At 41.2% G+C, this 22,189-nt stretch overlaps 1 protein-coding gene across 1 annotated transcript in view; it reads right to left on the reverse strand.

Annotated features, from left to right (window-relative positions):
• Positions 1 to 22,189, reverse strand: part of LOC132294331 (probable histone-arginine methyltransferase 1.3) — a 54,162-nt gene that overhangs the window by 15,516 nt on the left and 16,457 nt on the right. The window contains exon 10 of the mRNA XM_059792151.1: positions 15,048 to 15,131. Within this exon, the coding sequence (XP_059648134.1) occupies positions 15,048 to 15,131 (84 nt within the window). The remainder of the gene's footprint in view (positions 1 to 15,047; positions 15,132 to 22,189) is intronic.

The raw sequence follows: 22,189 nt of genomic DNA on the forward strand, positions 1-22,189 counted from the left end.
CATCTTTTCTACCTCCATAATTGCTTTCCCATAGTAGTGTCAGCATGCTGATTCAATTTATTCAGAGCATAAACAGAAGGCTGCAAGAAGTCTCATAATCTTTATTATCATTGAATTCACCTCAGATTGTTTTCAGTAGCAATCTCCACCTCCAACTCCAACCCTAAAAAATCCTGCTACTTTTCTCTAAGAAGTTCTTGAAAGTGGCAACCATAGCACTTATCAGTAAAAGGAAATGAAAAATAAAGTGGCAGCCCATAGGGAGTGCTGTTTTTTTATCACTTATTTACATTACACAATGGATTTAACAGCAACCAAGTCAAGAAGATGAGAAATCTTGACAAGTCTTTAGATGGTAGAATTTAATTTGTACACTGCTTTACATATTAGATTTCAGATTCTCTAAATTAGGAGTACATGGACCAGTTCTAACCGACACACAATGGTGAGTGCTATCAAAAAAAAAAAAAAAAACAAAAGATCAACCATGTCTCCACATCCGGCCACCCAAACACTCTTTAATACGTGTCTAGCAGCAATGATGTTAAAAACTGTGATAGCTATCTAACGTAGCAGAAACGATAAGAACATAGTTAAAACCCTTGAATTCACAAGGAACACACTCACAGGAGAGAAAACTTGAAATTATATTGATAATTGCCCACCTACAAACTTACATCTCAAGTCTTTATATAGGCAAGTCAAAAACCACACCACTCATAAAAAAATAAAGGACACAACACTCTTTTTTTTTTTTTAAGTAAACTTCATAAAAGGCGCTCGAAGGGGAGCAAACCCGAAGAAACAAAAAGGCGCCCAAGGCGACACTACAATTTTAAGTTATCTACAAAGTCCAAAAGAATATCCATAGATATACAATGCCGCCCATTAACCCAAAAAGAGAGGAGACAGAATATTAAACTTGAGAGACCAAATAAGTGACTCCTCACCCTTGAAGGATCTCTTATTCCTCTCGTGCCACAGCCCCCACCAAATACAAAGGGGAGTGACCCTCCAAGCAGCTCTCCACTGTACATCCTTTCCAAGCCTGTAACATACCACCAACCGTAGATCCTGAAACAACCCAATCCACACCAAAAACGACCAAGAACATAGACCAAATAGCCCTTGCCACGAGACAATGCAACAAAATATGGTTCACAGATTCTCCAGACTTCTTGCACACGCAGCACCAATTCACCACTATATGACGCCTCCTTCTAAGGTTGTTGAGAGTGAGGATTCTACCAAGGGCAGCAGTCCAAGTGAAAAAGGCCACCTTCAACGGAGCTTTAGTTTTCCACACAGATTTCCAGGGTAAGATGGGGCATGAAGGCTCAATAAGGCAGGGGTAAAACGACCTAACCTCAAACACCCCTCCAGAGGTGCCCACCCACACCATCTCATCCATACCCTCACCCTCCAACATCTGCCTATATATCAATCCCAGAAAATCTACAACCTCCAAGATCTCCCAATCATTGAAATTTATACGGAACTGCACATCCCAAGATGCCCTCCCATTATCAAGCTGATAATGGTCGACAACCATAGCATGCTTATTAATAAAGGACATTATACTCATTAAAGCATTTCGTAATATACTACTAAAGGGGAATCCAAAGAGGTATCTGTTGAGATTTCGATGGAGCAGAATCATCCATAAATCTTGCAATGAAGAATAATTCTTCAATCAAGCTGTCTATTGTTGGCAACTACAACAATTATGTTGTCGCCTATTGTCAACTCCACCACCAATCTTCTTGTTTATTTTAAACTTTTTCTTTTTGTATTGTTGACTTTTTCTTTTCTTTTTTTCTTTTTTTTTGTATGTATATCTCTCCTTACCTTTTTAGCCTCCTGACTTGTATTTGGCGTAAGTTTTCCTTAGATGTTTCTTGACACACTCTTAAATAATCTTAACGCGCTCAGCCATTTTCTGTGCAGCAACACTCTTCCCCGGCAACTTTGGTAAGGATATCATTGAGGACAGCAATACACGATTTGCCAATGGACCAGCTAACCATGCAATTGTAAGCAAATTCTGCTTGGGCAAGAGCAAGATCCCATTGCTTTGATTTCTCTCTTGAAATACAGCGAATCAGATTTCCAAGGGTCATGTTCACCACCTCCGCTTGGCCATCAGTCTGGGGGTGCGAGGTGCTACTGAAGTTAAGAGAGGTATCGAATCTCCCCCATAAAGTCAGCCAAAAGTGAGACAAGAACTTGGTGTCACGATCTATGGTAATGGACTGTGGCACCCCATGTAAACGAACCACCTCCTTAAAGAACAGATTAGCCATCTAGACTGCATCGTTCATCTTCTTGCACGCAATAAAATGGGCCACCTTGGAAAATCGATCGACCACCACAAAAACAAAATCTACTCCTCCCTGCGTCCTCAATAACCCTAGAACAAATCCATGGATGAATCCTCCCTGGATCATCTGGAATCGGCAACAGTGCGTAAAAGCAAGTATTATAAGATTGGCCTTAATTAGTTTGGCAAATCAAACACCGCCGCACATGGTTCTCCACGTCACGCTTAAGTTGCGGCCAATAATATTGTTCTTCCACCAGCTCTCGCGTCTTATCACACCCTAAATGTCCTCCTAATCCTCCTCCATGCAATTCATGAACCACTTGCTCTTGCAAAGAACTCCGTGGGTACACAACTGATTGCCATTAAAGAGAAATCCTTCCTACATGTGCAACCCTCAGTTTACAAGGTGCCCAGGCTTGGCCAAAATCTTCATTAGCCTAATATAACTCCTTCAAGCACTCGAACCCTGTGACTTCGGCCCTCATAGTTACTAAGCAAGTTGCACTTCAACGTAGTGCATTTACTACTTTGTTCTACTGACCTGACTTGTGTTTTAGCGAGAAGGTGAATCGCTGGATATAAGCCCACTATCGCTCGTGCATCCGATTAAGATTATTTTGATTGTTAATGGATTTCAGTGCCCGGTGATCTGTAAATAGCATGAACTCTTGTTAGATAAGATAATGCTCCCACGTATGTAAATCTTGCACCACCGCATAGAATTCCAGCTCATAGGTAATCCACTTCTGCGTGCTTCACACAGCTTCTCACTGTAAAACTAGTCTTCTTTCTTGTGGCAGAACTGCTCTGATTCCCATGATCGAGGCATCACAATCCACCTGGAATAGCTTCTCAAAATCTGGAAGGACTAAAATTGGGGGATGTTGACAGTTTTTCCTTGATCAAGGCAAAACTTATCTCAGCTTCCTCTCCCCATTGGAATTTTCCTTTCTTCATGCATTCTATGATGGGAACCACAATACTACTAAAGTTATTGACGAACCTTCGGTAGAACACGGCTAAGCCATGGAAACTGTGTACTTCACCCACATTCTTCGGCGAAGGCCACTCTCGAATGGCCCTCACCTTCTCCTTATCTACCCAAATGTCATCACTACAAATCACATAGCCCAGGAATAATAGGTTTAGGGTCACAAAACTACATTTCTTCAGATTAGTGAACAACTTATTCTCCTACAAAGCTGTAAATACCTCTCTCAAGTGAAAACGGTGTTCTGCTTCTGTCCGACTATAAACTAGAAATATGTACTTGAAAGTGTTTCTATTGATTGCGCGACTATCACGTGCATTTTCCAACTGCCGTCTTTCTTAGGTACTAACAGGGCCAAGACAACACATGGGCTCATGCTCTCCTGAATAAACCCTTTCTACAGTAACTCCTCCACTTGCTCTTGTAGGATCGGATTTTTGTTGGGACTCATCCTGTAATGTGGTAGATTTGGCAGGCTCGCCCCTGGCACCATGTCCATGTGGTGCTAAATATCCCTCATGGGTGGGAGACTATCAGACACGTCTTCCAGCACCAACTCTTTAAACTCATGCTTACACTGTTGCTCGTATTATAAAAGAAGGTTGTTCAACCACTTCCCCCTTACACATAACAGCAAAGATTTCAGGGGTTGTTTTTACTTCGCCAAAGAAATTCCTCTTTATTGATTAACATAACTGAATTTCCTTTGGTAGGGGTAGTCTTGGAAAATTCGGCCTCTTTCAGTGAGCCCATAACAACCTTCTGACCATTCTTGTATAGAATATGCATGTCTCTACCGCAGTGAGTGGTATCGACATCAAATTGCCATGGTCTGCCCACGATCGTATGGCACGCATTCATGTCGACTACATCACAACGCACCTCATCTGCATATACTTTCCTAATAGAGAATGGAACGGTGGAGGTTTCAGTTACTCACGTTTCCGAGCCTTTCTTGATCTATCCAATTTTGTATGAATGGGATGTTTCTCTATTTTAAGCTCTAATTTTTGAACCATTGTTTGGAAACAATGTTCTCACTATTGCCGCTATCAATAATGTCGCATAACGTGTATGAAACACGTTATGACGCTGCGGGTGTTCCTCCTTCTTTGGTGTGAACATCAACCTCCTCACGACTAAAGAATGGGACAACAACTCTCTATTGTTTCCTTCAATCACCTCTGCTTCTTCAAAGGTGGGGTCGAACTCACCTTCCTCACCCTCGTACTCCCCATGCTCGACCAAATTTATTGTAGTTCGCTTAGGGCAACTGTTGGATTTATGGCTAGGTTCTCCACACCGAAAACACTTGCCCATACTTAGGTGTGCATAGGGATTTTCTCTCAGAACAGGGGCTCCCCTTCCAGGTGCTACGGTTTTAGCCTTTGATGGACCATCTCCAATGCCTCGCCATGTCGTCGGAACAGGGATTATCGCTGTCTGTTTACCCGTGTAATGTGTAGGACGTAGGGTATTATACGAACCACGTGACCGATTCTTCGACTTCTCCAGTAAGAATTCTACTCTCTCTGCCGCCGTGACAATCTCAAACATTTTGAATAGCGTTTGCAATGCCACTCTCTTCAATATCCCATCATAACCCGCCTTTAAAATGGTCCACCATGCTAAATTCAAGTTCCACCAAGTTGTTATGGGAAGAAAACCGATAGAACTCCTCAACTTATTCAACAATCGTTCTGCTTCCCTGTGTGCAGGATTGATATTGCTAATTATTAGAATGTTTATGTGTGTGTGTGTATATATATATATACATATGTTGGGTCATTATGTAATTACACATAGTTGGTAGGCTAATTATGTAATTAGCTCTTCTTGTATCTTTATATAAGCCTCTATTGGCTTAGGGTTGGATGATATATGATATATACATTTTGTAGCCTCTCTCTCTCTCTCTCTCTCTCTCGCTCTCTCTCTCTCTCTCTCTCTCTCTCTCTCTCATCAGTTTGAACTGCAATTGTGCTGTTCTTGTATAGATCGGAATCGCGATTCAAGTCAAACCTGTTCTTTGCCGAAAGTTTGGTCGTCGATCTGTTCAGAGCTCCTCATTCGTCGCCCTCAGATCTGAAGCCTGTTTGGTTGCTCATGTTGTTGCCACTTTGGCTGTCGGGAGCTCGTCGCCTTCTATCGTCGTTATTTGCAGAGGTGAGGCTTCATAGATTCGTGTTTTCTTTTGGCCGGAATTTGCAGGGATTCTGATTCGGTGCGGTGTTGCTGCTTATTGATATGGCTGCTGCTTGTGATTGGATTGCCGTTGCCGCCATTGTCGCCGCTGCGTGCTTCTCGGCGTCTGTGAGGTTGAAGAAGAACAACCGTGTTTGGCTACGTGGTTATACTATTCCAACCCTGGTTTACTAAAACCGGAATTGTAGAGATCTGGTTCTGATTCGATCCGTTTACCCAGATCCGGCCCATTTGCCTAGATTCGGACCATTTTCCAGATCCAGCCCGAATACAATTCAGTTTTTTTTCCCCCAAGTACGATAATTTTTTTTTTTGTTCTCTTCTCCATGGCAACCAGTTCAGAACTATTATCTTCTGCTTCCTTCAATCCTCCCATGACTTCAAGAAAGCTCAATGGCAAGAATTACGTTTTATGGGCCAAGTCAGTAGCAATTTTCCTGAAAGCCAAAGGCTTTGGCACTCATTTGGTTAAGGATAAACCTAAAGACAGTGATGCTGATTTTAGTTCATAGGAACAAAGGGATGCTCAGATCATTTCTTTAATGCTGAATTTTATTGAACCTCATATTAGCTCCAACTTGTTGTATTTGGACACTGCCAAGGAGATATGGAATCGACTCCAACGGTTATATTCAGGTACTAGTAATATCACCAGAATTTATGAGGTGTGCAGACAATTCTTTGACCTCCAGTAAGGTACTCACAGTCTAGAAGAATACTTCTCACGGGCAATAGGAATTTGTGAAGAAATGAACTTGTATAATCCCAACACCTCTGATGTGAAGAGCATGCAACAACAACATGAGGATTTTAATGTTGTTTGGGTTCTCACAGGGTTGTCACCAAAGTATGAACCCGTTCGAGCACAAATTTTGGGTAGCCCTGCATTTCCCTTTCTACCTGATATGTTATCCAGACTCCAGCGTGCTACTCTATCTAGTGGCGCTTCAGAGGGTGCTTCAAGTGGTGGCACTGCTCCTCCTAGCAGTGAACGTTCTGCCTTAGTTGTGGACCAGGGTGACTTTCATTCTTCTCGTGGCGGTGGCGGTCGTTTTACCCGTGGTCGTGGTCATGGCCACGGCAGAGGCAGAGACTCAAAACTCTGCACTCACTGCGGTCTTACTAATCACACTGTCAATTATTGTCGGGATCTTCATTGGAAACCGCCACCTTCTTCCTATGCACATCACGTGACCTCTAATGAAGGGGATTCTTCTTTCTCTGCCACACCAACTGCTCCACACGTGGCTGTTGAGTCTGCCATGGTCACGATTCCCCGTGACGAGTATGCTCAACTTATGTCTCAACAACGGCCTTCCACCTCATCTTCTATAGTTTCCTTAGACCAATCAAGTAGTGCACTTGCATGTCTCTTGCCCTCTCGTCAGAGTCCCTAGATTCTTGACTCTGGCGCATCCGATCAAATGACCAGTAGTTCTCATCTCTTATATGATTTTCAGTCTGTTCCTTCCTCTCAAAGTGTTACTCTTGTTAATGGCTCATCAACAAAAGTTTTGGGTTTAGGAACCACTCATCTCACCTCTTCTATGTCCCTCTCTTCTGTATTATATGTTCCTCAAATCCCTTTTAATTTGATGTCCATTAGTAAAATTACTAAATCTCTTAACTGCTCCGTTACATTTTATCCCACATGTTGTATTTTTCAGGATCTCACGACGAAGAAGATTGGTACGGGACATGAAGTAGGTGGCTTGTATTACTTTGATCTTGCACCATCTCCTACGGCTCTTCAATCATCTTTGTCTTCTTTCCAGTGGCACTGTCATCTCGGCCATCCATCATTATCAGTTTTGCAGCGTCAAGTCCCCAGTCTTAGTCGTGTTGAGTCAATGTCTTGTGAAGCATGTCAGCTTAGTAAGCATTGTCGTGTATTTTTCAAACCGAGAGCTACTAATCGTGTTTCTAGTTCTTTTCAGTTAGTTCATTCAGATGTATGGGGACCAATAAAACATACTTCTGTTAATGGATTTCGTTATTTTGCGACATTTGTGGACGATTATTCTCGCATGACTTGATTGTTTTTAATGAAAAATCGTTCTACAAAGAAATAAAAACTCAATTTGGGTGTTCCATTAAAGTTTTACGTTCTTACAATGCCAAAGAATATTTCTCAAACCCTTTTGAGACTTATTTTCATGCTAAAGGCATCATTCATCAATCATCTTGTACTTATACTCCTCAACAAAACGGAGTAGCTGAACATAAAAATTGTCATCTCCTGGAAGTATGTCGTGCCCTTTTATTTCATATGCATGTTCCCAAGCGTTTTTGGAGTGATGATATTCTTACGGCCTGTCATCTTATTAATCAGATGCCCTCGTCGGTGTTACAAGGGAAATCGCCTCATTTTGTTCTATTTCCCATCGTTTAATCTTCCTCCTCGGGTCTTTGGATGTGTGTGTTATGTCCATAACCTTGGACCCGGTCTTGACAAACTCGACCCTCGTACCACTAAGTGTGTTTTTCTTGGGTATTCTCGCAGTCAGAAGGGTTATCGTTGCTGCAGTCCTCATTTTCAACGCTATTTCACTAGTGCTGATGTCTCATTTTCTAAGTCTCTCCAATATTTTTCTGATTCTACTACTCTCGATATTACTCCTGAGCCACCTATGCCAACTGTTCCCTCTCTATTTCCTGTTCCCGTACCTCCTCGCTCTGCTGTCCCATTGCAGGTTTATACTTGACGACCTCAACCGCCTACTTCACTCCCTACATCTCCTTCAAACTCTTCAGATCCGACACCATCTACAATATCTAATGATTTGCCTATGGCTCTGCATAAGGGTTCTCGACCGTGTGTTACTGCACATCCCATTTCTAACTTTGTCTCCTACCGTAATGTTTCATCCTCTTTATCTTGTTTTTTATCCAAAGCGTATGCTACTTTTGTTCCCAAGACTTCGCAAGATGCTATCTCTAATTCGGATAAGCGCCAAGCCATGGTAGATGAAATGGATGCCCTTCACCGTAATCAGACATGGGATCTTGTTCCCTTACTTCTGGGCTCCAAAACGATTGGTTGTAAGTGGGTCTACACTGTTAAATACCCACACGATGGGTCTATTGAGTGGTTAAAGGCTCGTTTAGTGGCAAAAGGGTACACTCAGACTTATGGTGTTGATTATGATGAGACTTTTTCCCCTGTTCCTAAGATTTCTTCTATTTGGGTACTTATTTCCATTGTTGCCAATTATAAGTAGCCATTGTTTCAATTGGATGTCAAAAATGCCTTCTTACATGGTGACTTGGTTGAAGAAGTTTATATGGAGCAACCACCTAGGTTTGTTGCTCAGGGGGAGTATCGTCACACTGTTTGTCGCCTTAAAAAGGCCCTGTATGGTTTGAAACAATCTCCACAAGCTTGGTTTGGAAAATTCTCTGAGGCGGCATTAGAATTTGGTCTTAACAGATGCCAGACCGATCATTCGGTATTTCACCAGCGCACTAAAGCTGGCTTCATTTTTCTTATGGTGTATGTAGATGATATTGTGATCATAGGTGATGATTCTTAAGGCATTGCTAAGTTGAAGTTGTTTCCGCAAAATCGATTCCACACTAAAGACTTCGGTAAACTTAGGTATTTCTTGGGTATTGAAGTTGCTAGATCTAAGGAAGGTATAAGTTTATCTCAACGAAAATATGTGTTGGACTTATTAGAAGAAAAGGGTATGTTAGGTGGTCGTTCGGTGGTAGCTCGATCTAGTGCTGAAGCTGAGTACAGGGCAATGGCCCATACCACTAGTGAGTTGACATGGATACAACATTTTCTAAAAGAACTAGGGTTGACAGTTGAAGCTCTTACTCCATTGTTCTGTGATAATCAAGCAGTTGTTCACATTGCATCAAATCCTGCGTTTCATGAGAGGACCAAACATATTGAAGTTGATTGTCACTTCATTCGAGAAAAAATATTAAGTGGGATCATCTCTACTCTCCATTTGTGAAGTCTGAAGATCAATTAGCTGATATGTTTACCAAAGCGTTAGGTCATAACCGGTTAAGGACTATCTGTTCCAAGTTGGGATTATTTGATATATATTCTCCAGCTTGAGGGGGAGTGTTAGAATGTTTATGTGTGTGTATGTGTATATATATATATACTTAAGTTGGGTCATTATGTAATTACACATGGTAGGGTCATTATGTAATTAGCTCTTCCTGTGTCTTTATATAAGCCTCTGTTGGCTTAGGGCTGGATGATATATGATATATACACTCTACAACCTCCATCATCTCTCTCTCTCTCTCACACACACATCAATTTGAACACTAATAAATAACCTGCTCATAATCAAGGGGTAAAAATCGGGCTTTCATCAACTACTTCATCTTGACCCATGTACATACCGGATCTTTACCCTGGCGTGAGCGTGTGGTTTGCACTTCATCCCACCATGTTGATGCGTCACCCTTCAACTTATAAGCCACTAGTTTGACTTGCTTCTCTTCCTGGTTTCTCATGTAGTCAAAGAAACGTTCAACTTCAGTAATCAAGACCAAGAATTCTTCAATACGAAGATGACCTTGAAAAGTGGGGAGGTCAATCTTCATATGAAAATCCCTAGAATCATCAAACTCCCATCGACCTCGATTATCTCCAAATGCCTGTACGCCTCGGTTGTTAACAAACAAAACCGACGTTTTCCTCGTAGGCTGGTTGCCTAATCAATGGGTTTGGGTGGCGATTACCAGCAGGATGTCCATAATCACCGTCGTTGGGCAGCATATTGTTCTCGCGGTTAAGTTTTACCATTGTCAATCTCGCCAATACTTGACGCATAATTTCATGCATATCAAGAAAGGTTCGATTAATGTTGATTTGGAACTCAGTAAACTCAGCCCTCAAAAAAAGCTACTCCATCACGATCACCGTCGTTGGAGGGATTGCTTCCATCTTGTGAACCATCCATCGAAACAAAATGATGGAGATCAATGGTAGAAATCTTTAAAGGTGTATTAAAGGCACCAAAAGATGGATTCAAAGATTCGAGCTAGCATAGGCTAGATAATATGGGTCCACATAGAGTTTTGAATAATTGGGAGATTAATCAACTTTTAGTTACTTTATTATGCTATTAGGTAAGTCTTGATTACCTTAATTATGGAGTAATTATAGAGTCAAATATTGATTGACTCAATTATGGAGTGATTACTTTTATTATGTTATAGAGTCAACTTTTGATTACTTTAATAACGGGGTTCTCCAAGGGTAATGAGCTGCACTCATAGAATGTTATAAAAAGGGTAATGCAATCTTGGTGAGGCGAGGAATGAATTAAAAAAGTCTTTGAACTTTCTTTGTGAGTGATTCACAAGATATAAGGGTGTGAGGCCTTCCCTAGGTGTGATGCCTATACCCTGTTGGTGTGATTCCAATAGGTTTTTGTTATTCCAAATCCTTTCTTTCTACTAACACTTCCTGAACCCCAATTCTATTTATTAGAATTTTTAGCCAATAAACACTTTTTTGTTTCAACTATTTGAGGCTACCCTTGTCCTACATCACAAAATCGAATCTTGGATTCAAAACCTTGCTCTGATACCAACTAACGTAGCGAAAACGATAAGAACAAAGTTAAAGCCCCAGGCCCAGACGGTTTTAGCTCAGCTTTTCTGCAACATAACTGGGAGGTAGTGAAGGATTAGGTGATGGGTAAAATCAGCTATTTCTTCTTGCATGGCACATTTGAGAAGAGCCTTAATGCTTCCTTTATCACCCTTGCCCCCAAAAAGGATGGTGCCATTGAGGCAAAGGACTTTAGGCCTATCAACCTGGCTGGGGTTGTTTATAAGATCATTGCGAAACTCTTAGCCACTCGTATGAGGAGAGTTCTCGACGGGGTGGTCTCGGAATCACATAATGCTTTTGTGGGTGGGCGCCAAATTCTGGATTCTGTTTTGATTGCCAGTGTGTGCATTGAGGCTAGGGCAAGAAGCGTTGTTTCGGGGGTTGTGTGCAACCTGGATATAGAGAAGGCCAATGATCATGTTTGCTGGGATTTTTTGATGTACCCGATGAAGAGAATGGGCTTTGGTCACAAATGGAGGGTGTGGATCTTTTTTTGTACTTCAACCGCACGTTTCTCTATTCTTGTGAACGGCCCAGTAGCGGGTTTCTTTTCCAGCTCTCGAGGCTTGAGTCAGGGGGACCCACCCTCCCCTTTTCTTTTTATTATCGTCATAGAGGCTTTCAATAGATTGATGGGGAGGGTGCTTAGTTTCATTCAAGGATTCTCTGTGGATAGAGCTCCCAATCATTCCCACTTGCTATTTGCGGATGACACTATTGTCTTTTGTGATGCTAGAGTTGACCAGTTGAGGTACTTAAGATGCATTTTGGCTTGTTTCCAAGTAGTCTCTGACTTGAAAATCAACATTAGGAAAGTGAAATCGTCCCAGTTGGGGTGGTGGAGATGTTTTAGGCTTTAGCAGATATCCTAGGTTGTGGTGTTCGCGCTTTACCAATATCTTATTTAAGGCTCCTTTGGGTACCTCGTTGAGGAGCATTTCTATTTGGGATCCGATTATGGAACAGTTTGAGAGGAGGCTGTCAAGTTGGAAGAGACAGAACTTGTCAAAAGGGGGGAGAGTTACGCTTATGAAAAACACTCTTTCCAATCTCCCGACCTATTTCATGTTGCTCTTTCCGATGCCTATGACAGTTGTCAAAAGACTTGAAGAGATTCAGAGCAAGTCTTTTGTGAGGTGGTTTGGGTGATGAATTCAAATACCACTTAGTTAATTGGGAGAGGGTGTACACCCCCATAAAAAAAGGGGGCTTGGGAATCGAAGGCTGGATGTGTTCAATAAGGCATTGTTAGGCAAGTGGATGTGGAGGTTTGGGGGAGAGAGGTCCAAGCTTTGGAGGCGGGTTATCTTCTGCCATCACGGGGAGGGCATGTTGTGGTTGTTAACTAGTATCGACTCAATAATGAGAGGGTGACTTGGGATGTGCAATTCCGTAGACAGTTCAATTATTGGAAGATTTTGGAGGTTACAAATTTCCTTGCCTTGATTTATTGCCAAGTGGTGATCGGGGTGGGTACGCACGAGATGGTGTGGGAGGGCAGCTCCAGAGGGACTTTTGAGGTTAGGTCTTTCTATTTTAGTTTGATGGAGTCTTTAGGCCCCTCTTTCCCTTGGAAAGCTATCTGGAAACCCAAGTCGAGGCGAAAGGACATGTGACATTAAGGCACATACATTGCACATCTCAAGGTTCAGATCCCTGAACACGTGCTGTACGGGTAACGTCTTGGATAATCAATGGGAGAGACGACCACATGACATGTGGCGCTCCAAGTGTATCTTTTACATATTCCTGTCTCAGCCACCTATAAAAGTGGCTTCCCATCCAAGCGTACCTCCTCATATTCCCAACAATGTCAACACACACCAGTAAACCTATAAAAATGGCTTCCCATGTATATTGATGTGCTCCAAAACTTTTATCAGTAGTCATTTGGAAAAACTTATTTTTGGATTCGTAACCCTTTGAGCCACCAAATGATAAATAATTTCAGAAGCAAAAATATACTTAATTGGATGATTCATGTACCTACAAAGAAAATGCATTTACATTTGTCCACACTTGGATTTTCTCAGTGAATCTAGCAGACTCAAAAAGTTAATGAATGAACGCACTTGTGTTTCATTCATCTCGAATAATAGGGAGATTTATATATAGGGATGGAATGGCAATTTGTCCCACCGCGACGGCTTTCCACCCAGGCCCGCCCCTAATGGGATGTGTATGGTAAGGTATTAAATGGGATAGTAGTGGGTTTGGGTTAGATTATTGAAACCCGATCCAGGTTCGAGGCAGGATTGGGTATATAAGAATTCCACCCCGCCCCGATTATATATCTAATTACCACTATACGCTCATTTAAATTTAATATTTCTTATAAATATTTATATACATATATTTTTTTCTAGGGTTTCTACCATCTTATTAGTTATCAGCCACCCCTCCCCCACTACGATTGTCAAGCCACCTCCTCCCCCTCTCTATTTGCCTTGCTCCTTCTCCAGCGCCAGCGTTCCCTTCAACTCCAATCTCAGCCCCTCGTCTTCCCCTTCATCCCCCTCCTCTTTTTTGATAAATAATAATCGATTAAAAAGCGTTCAAAAGAGGAACGCGTCCCATAACCAGAGTGGAACCAGGTTCTAAATCCCCCTCCTCTTTGGCCTCTACCTCTCTTGCATTCACTCGTCCAACTCGTCCCTCGCTATTTTCACCAAGGATGCCGATCTCATTTCCATTTGACGGTCTCTTCACTGATGATCGGCAAACTCCTCTCATACGGTTAGTCATTTATGTTGTGTGTGTGTGTGTGTGTGTGTGTGTGTGTATAACTAGGATTTGTGTTGTATTTATCTCTGCATATGTATAAATTATCTATATTTAACAGAGCGGGAAAGGGGCTATGGAGGTTGTTTGTAAGCATAGATGGGATGGGAAGTTCAAACCCATTCCGGGTCCGGAATGGGTTTGAGACAGCTATGGGGTCAACTATTGTTATACAGGGTGGAGTAGCATTTAGGGAAACCTGTCCCATACCCGCCCGATGCCATTCCTATACATATAAGATCACTTTTTCCAATTCATTTGAACAATCTATTTTGAGTCCAAAATTCTTCAACCAGTGTTTCATAAAATTTTCAAGCATTTTCGCTTTTAGTTGGGCACTATGGTTGGAACGACTCTAGGCATGATTGAATCTTGAGATAGGACTGCCATGATCCCTTGCACTCTATGGGGAGGGCTTTAACTATCTTCAAAAAGCGACTAAGCATCTCTAAGCCGTGGTTCAATCTTTCAAAAAAATTATTTGCCATGAATAAAGTGAAGTTTAAGTTTTTCAAAATCATTCCTCAACGGTACAAGCACAAGTCAAATAAGGTATTTGGGTGGCAGTGGGCCATGTAGAAGGTAAGTTTTTCAAAATCATTCCTCAACAGTACAAGCACAAGTCAAAGAAGGTATTCAGGGACTGCATGCTCTCTTCTACTGTCCTAAGAAGCTGAAACAATCACAGCTCAAGTACCCTTTTCTAGTAGACTGCCTCAACTGTAATACGTTCTTAACACAAATTACATTAGTTGTATGACATCATTCTACACATAGTTTCCTACTTTGATAATTCAATATACCTCTTCATGTGCTTTTGAATGGATATAATTTCTTGTCATACTCATAATTCTCTATCTGAAGATGTTATTTCCTCCACATAAATAACCAAAGTTGGGTAGAAGTTTCAAACTGTTACTGTAGTTAACCAGAATACATCTTAGAAACTAAAAACCGAGGAAAAATCAAGCTTAGGCATAAGATAACTGTTGTTCCAAGTTTTAAATTCAATTTCTTCAATTTCTAAACCAGACAGACAATCTACAAAAACAGGTAAAAAAAAGGTAATAAGAAGCCATACAACGAACTAGTAAATGTTTTAAGCCAAAGGCAGTCTTAAAATTTTCAAACAAATTTCACATGCTATTAAAATATACCTGAGAAAAGTATCCCTGGAATGCAGACCCATATAAGGGCGTCAGATCAACCCCATAATAATTCTGTTGCTGCCAAAAGAGGGCCTGCATGGTAAAGAAAAATAATAATTTAGACATTTTTTGTATGTCTAAAAGCTGACAGTAAGAAACAAAATATATTCTAGTAAGCATTCTAATCAAGGTAATCTCAAGGAAAATCCCAACTCAGACCGATCAAAGGAAAACTGGACTAAGGTGGCAATTTTTAGATGCATATGAGAAATTGGGAAAAAGTTAACAAAGAAACTAGTGGGCAATAGAACCTTTTTTTTTTTTTTTTGGTCGGGTTAGTTCTAAATATCCAACACGTAATCCTGCCCAAATTTAGTGTTTTCATAGTGCCTTCATCCCTACTCTATCCTATTAGTATAAGTTGTGATCAGCGTTTTAAGTTCCAATCAGGATTGCAGTAAAGGTAGTGGTCGTAGCATAATGGGTATGGCGTGTAACTAACATAACTTAATAGACAAAGGTATCAGAGTCATTTTTTCCTATCACCCAACTCCTCCTAAAATATACACATGTTTTGATCACAAAATCCCATAAATGGGTCTTGAATATTTTTTAATTAATTTTCTGAGTTTATAAGGATTACTTAATCATAGATAATTAATTTTAAGTCCCAATCAGCAATAAAAACTTACGAACATTTTATTTTTCATTACTTTTTATGATCACACAAATAAAATATATATAAAAATACTGGTCTACCATTGTTCTGCTTTGGTTCTTAACTCCCAAGCCCCAGGTCAAGGTTTCAAGACTGGTACAGAGAACGAAAAACACACACACACACACACACACACGTGTGTGTGTGTGTGTGTGTGTATAAATAATTCAAGAAAGGTTGTTCAAACAACATTCTAATCCCAATATCACAAGCAATCTTTCAATAATTAACATCAAATAACAAATCTAGGTAAATTCACTATAAATGGTGAAATATGGAAAAATAAATAAAGGGAGGAATTTACCAATCGAATGAGATGCCCAAACTCTTGATTCAGGGTCTGTTTTAAATCTTAAATCTTAAATCTTATCTATTGTAGGGTTTTTTTCCCAATAAATCTTATGTAATATAGGTTTTGGTGAGTATATGTGTTTATAGTGCATCTTTTGAGAGAATAGGAAGTCTAGAATCGTATGATGAATAAATTTGTCTTAGTAAAACGCAACAGATGCTACAATCCTGATTCTGAATACAGGCAAGTACAAATCGCATCATACACTGCTCGAAACAATTGAATGGATCCTCTTAAGAGATGAAAAACGAAAAAAAAAAAATCCCAACAGTAAGTGACTAACAGATTTCATAAAATGTTGTATCCCTAAATTGTATTGGGAATTAATTCAGGATTTGATATTATTTTATAGGATTTGATATTATTTGATATTATTGTCATCATCTACATCCTACATTAGAGGCATAGGATTTGTGATATGACATATTATATCAGAGGTATAGGATCTGTGATTTGATTACGTTTCCATTTATGTAATACTCACCATGTAATATATATAGGAGTTAATAATATCTGTAGCTGATAACAGCCACCCTACTACATCTTCCTCTCTGCTTCACCTTCTTTTGGTTCATCCTCTACTCTTTCTGTCTCCATTAAATTTCAGTCAACAACAACTAGACTTCACCCAACCAAACCAAACCCCTTCAGGGGTATTCCTTTTCCCCTCCATCGTTCCTGCGATAGAGTGCCTCTCTCTAAAGCAATGACCGACTCGGTCGTTATGTGTTGTTGACAAATCGTCCGGCCTGTTTTCGTGTTGTGTTGCTTCCGCAAAGTTTAGTACATGCCGTTGATGAACCATCCAGCTTAATTTTATTCTTGCAGATAGAGTAGCTCAGGGCTTTTCTAGCCCATTTAGATCTGCGAACAGAAGCTGTGTGTGTTGATTTTTTTTTTTTTTTCGGCCCTTGTGACTTGCAGATAGCAGTGTTCGCAATCTTCAATTTGGTGGTAATCTGCAACCTGGTATGGCATCTGTTGAGATTAAGGATAATATATCCTCTAGGCATAGCTCCCAAGCCCAAAGGATCACTACAGCTTTATTAGAGGGAAAAAAAATTCCGTCTTGGGCAAGATCAGTTAAGACTCTATTTAGGGAGTCATGGTAAAACTGGATACTTATTGGGTACTGTTAAAAGGCCATCACCTACTGAATCGCATTTAATCAGTGGGACATTGATAATTGTACCTTTCTTGGGTGGTTATTCAACTCTATGGAGCAGCGTTTTTATAATATGTTCATGTATCACGAAACTGTAGACACTTTATGGACTGCCCTCACAAAGACTTATGCCCATGCCCATAATGATGCCTGGATCTATGAGTTGAACCGAGACACTACACGGGCTACCCAAAAGGATCTCAATCTGTCAGTAGCAGATTATTTTGCCTGCCTTCAGTCATGTTGGGAAGAGCTTGCTCATTATGAGTGCCTTGGTGATATCTGAGCAGAGGCTGCAGAGTTTATTATGGCCAGACATGAGCGACATCAGACTTATCAATTCCTTATGGGACTTCGTCCAAAGTTTGAGGCCCTTCGCACTTAAATTTTGAACACTACACCACTACCTTCTCTTTTTGGGGCCTATGCTATTATTGATGAGGATGATCGTCGACGCCAAGTTACACCATCAATGGCTCATGTTGCACTTCCTACGTTTGACACTGATCAGATGGCATTAGCCGCTACTTCTCGACCGTCTGGCACTCGTAGCCGTGGTCGTGGCAATAGTAATCGTAGACGGGGGAGTTCCATCATCTGTACACATTGTGGGAAGACTAGTCATGCTAAGGACTGGTGCTTTTAACTCTACCCACACCTCAGATCTAGCAACACTACTGCTGCTATCGCTGAGTCTTCTAATGAACCACCTGCTCCTCCGCCTGGATGTAATGATATGCGTCAGTTGCAGACACAAATTGGGTCTACTATCCAAGATCATCTATCACAGGCAGCTCTCCCTTCAGCAAGATCTGTTGCAGCTCACTTAGGTACCATCCCTTTAGCTACATCTGCTGCAACTCACTCAGGTACCCCATCTGCATTCCATGCCTCTCAGTCTGGTATTGTTCCTCCAACTTGGGTCATTGATTTTGGTGCTTCCGATCACATGACTGGTGAGTCTCAGTATTTTTCAGATTTGGAAGCATCCTCGGGGCAGGTACGCCTTGCTGATGGTTCTTTTACACAAATCATCAGTGAGGGTACTGTCCCTTTATCTCCTGATTTATCTTTACAATTTTGTTCTTCATACTACTCGCCTTTCCCTTAACTTATTATCTGTTAGCCGCTTAACCCTTTCCCTGGCTTGTTCGGTGACTTTTTTTCCTGATCACTGTGTTTTTCAGGACCTAGTTACGAGAGGATTTTTGGCAGGGGGTATGAAAGGGATGGGTTGTACATCTTTGGGACGTCTCCAACACTTGCACATGCTTCCATATTACCAGGCCATGAAAGACATTCTTTTACAACCCAGACGCTTGATTTATGGCATGCTCGTTTAGGACATGCTAATTTTCAGCATTTGCCATCTTTATTTCCTGCATTACAAACAGCTTGTAAAACCCATCATTTTCGGTGTGTTGTGTGTGAGCTCTCTAAACACACACGCACCTCTTATATTTCACGAATGCATCGTAGCCCTTGTTTATTTGATCTTATTCATTCGGATGTCTGGGCCCTAGGGACCTTCCCCTGTTACTTCTTACTCGGTCATAAATATTATGTGACTTTTATTGATGACTACTCGCGTTGTACTTGGGTTTATTTACTTAAATCACGTTTTGAGTTATCATCTACTTTTATTTCTTTCTTGCAAATGATTAAAACCCAATTTAATACTATAGTTAAAACCCTTCGGTCAGATAATGGAGGAGAATATATCTCTAATGGCTTTCGGTCTCACCATAATGAACCGGGAATTCTTCATCAGTTGACCTGCCCTTATACACAGGAACAGAATGGGGTGGCAGAACATGAAAACCGTCATCTCATGAGTGTTGTCAGGTACCTCTTACATGGTATGCAAGTTCCTCAGTCTTATTGGAGTATGGCAGTTCTCACTGCAGTTTTTTTTATTAACCGCACTCCTAGTCATACTTTAGGGGGTAAGGTTCCATTGCATCTTTTGCGACCCGAGAGCACCCTTTTCCCTATCACTCCTCATGTTTTCGGATGTACCTGTTTTGTTCAGGACCGACGTCCTACGCGTATGAAGCTTGATGACAAAGCTATTCATTGCAATTTTCTAGGTTATTCTTTTTTCTTTTTCTTTTTTGATAAGTAAAATGTATTAGAAGGCGTTCAAAAGGAGAATGCGTCCCAAGCTATACAAAAAACTGAAACTATGATCTCAAGGAGCCCAAAAAGTCCACAATATCCTCAATGGAGGAAAAATCTCTCCCCCAACCCCAACAAAAAAGAGTACAAATAATAAAGAATTTCAACACCCCAATGGAGTACTCCTTCCCATCAAAAGATCTTCTATTCCGCTCTTTCCAAATGCTCCACCAAACACAAAAGGGGGTTACCCTCCAAAAGACTCTCGCCTGAGCCCCCACCCATTGGCCCCTCCAAATATCCAGCAATTCCCGAGATGTCCAAGGCATAACCCAATGAATACCAAACAAAGCAAAAATGAGACTCCAACAATCATGAGCCACAGGACAATGCAGCAACAGGTGATCCACTGACTCCCCATTCAACTTACAAAGACAACACTGATTAACAATAATATGTCTTCGCTTCCTCAAGTTATCCAAAGTCAAAATCTTGCTCCAAGCTGCAGTCCACACGAAAAAGGCCACCCTAAGAGGCGCCTTGGACAGCCACACCGTCTTCCACGGGAAGGAAGCGCCATGAAAACCAGAAAGGCACACAAAAAAAGACCAGACCTAGAACATCCCCTGAGAAGAGGGCACCCAAAACAGGGAGTCAACACCAGTGCCCTCCACCTCCTGTCTATACAAGAGAGCCAACAAGCGAGTGACATCATCCAACTCCCAATCCTGAAAAGATCGCCGGAATCGCACATCCCAAGATAACCTCCCGCTATCAAGGCGATAGCAGTTAGCAACCTATCGCTGCTATGACCCTAGCACTCATCGAATATTTCACTCTCTTGATGTCACTTTTTTCGAAGATGTTCCCTTTTTTGGCACATCCTTTTTGTAGGTTCCATCTTCTTCTACATCTCCAATCAGTCCTTCAGTGTCTTCCTCACCTCCGGCTCGACCTACACCAATTTTTAACTCTGTCCCACCTCCCTGCCACCGTTCTCTTCTGGTACAGGTATTCCTAACCCTGCTCTTCCTAGTTCTACTTCAGATCATGTTTCACCTAGTTCTGATTCTGATTTGCCTATTGCACTCTGAAAAGGTACACGGACACGTGTAACTAAATACCCTATGGCCCAGTTTGTTTCTTATCAGGGACTTTCGCATGCCTACAGAACCTACCTTGCTGCCACTTCTACTATTTTCATCCCTTGCACTGTATGTGAGGCTTTGCAAGACCTACACCCTCTTTATATGTTCATGTCATATAAGAATCTTTCTCATAACCATAGGGCCTTTCTTACTAGCCTAAATACAGTCCCTATTCCCAAAACTTTATCCAATGCATTAGGAAATGACAATTGGGAAAATGCTATGAAGGTTGAGATGGAAGCACTTGAGAAAAACAAGACTTGGGACTTGGTGAGACTGCCTAGAGGGAAGAAGCCGGTTGGGTGTAAATGGGTGTTCACAACCAAATACAACTCAGATGGCTCTTTGGAAAGGTACAAGGAAAGATTAGTTGCCAAAGGGTATACACAAACCTACGGCCTAGATTATCTTGAGACTTTTGCTCCAGTTGCTAAAATGAATACTGTGAGAATCCTGCTATCAGTGGCTACAAATTTTGGCTGGAGATTACAGCAATTTGATGTCAAGAACGCCTTCTTACATGGCGATCTTGAGGAGGAGTTCTATATGGAGATTCCGCCTGGGTTTGGCTCAAATGAAAAGGAAGGAATGGTATGTAAGCGTAAAAAAAGCTTTCTATGGACTGAAACAATCCCCATGAACTTGGTTTAGGAGATTTACCAAAGTGATGGTGAGTATGGGATATAAGCAAAGTCAAGGTGATCATACATTGTTTGTAAAACACTCAGAGCATCAGGGGGAGTGACAGTATTGTTGGCCTATGTGGATGATATCATAGTAACAGGAGATGATTTGGAAGGAATGGAGAGCTTGAAGAAACAGTTAGTGAAGGAATTCGAGATCAAAGAGCTAGAAAAACTGAAGTACTTTCTTGTATTGAAGTAACCCACTCTCAGCAAGGGATTTTTATATCACAGCAAAACTATGTGTTAGACTTATTGGCTGATACAGGCAAGCTGGGATGTAAGCCAGTTGAGACACCTATGGAGTCAAACCACAAACTTTGTGATGCTCTAGAAGAGGTGGCCGTGGATAAAGGCTCTTTTCAGAGACTTGTGGGGAAGTTAATTTATTTATCACATACTAGGCCGGATGTAGCTTATGTTGTGAGTGTTGTGAGTCAATTCATGCACAATCCCAAAGAATCACATCTCAAAGCTATGTATAGAATTCTGCAGTACTTGAAGGGTACACCAGGAAGAGGAATTATGTTTAAGAAAGGGAAAGGACTGACTCTTGAAGCCTACACGGATGCAGATTATGCAGGATCCGTGATTGACAGAAGATCAACCTCGGGCTATTGCACCTTCCTAGGTGGTAACCTCATTACTTAGAGAAGCAAAAAACAGAATGTGGTTCCAAGGTCCAGCGCAGAAGCTGCATTTAGAGCAATGGCACTCGAGATATGTGAACTGCTATGCCTAAGGATAATCTTGGAAGATCTGAGAGTCAGATGGAAAGATCCAATGAAGCTTTACTGTGATAATAAATCAGCCATCAATATTGCACACAATCCTGTGCAACATGACCGCACAAAACACATTGAAGTGGACAGGCATTTTATTAAAGAGAAGTTGGATAGTGGCCTCATTTGTACTCCTTTTGTTCCTACTGGAGAACAACTAGCAAACGTGCTTACCAAAGGATTGC

Source organism: Cornus florida, unplaced genomic scaffold (genome assembly GCF_030987335.1).
Source record: "Cornus florida cultivar Cherokee Brave unplaced genomic scaffold, ASM3098733v1 CherokeeBrave_3.0.0_Hap2_Chr01, whole genome shotgun sequence".
Classification (NCBI taxonomy): domain Eukaryota; kingdom Viridiplantae; phylum Streptophyta; class Magnoliopsida; order Cornales; family Cornaceae; genus Cornus; species Cornus florida.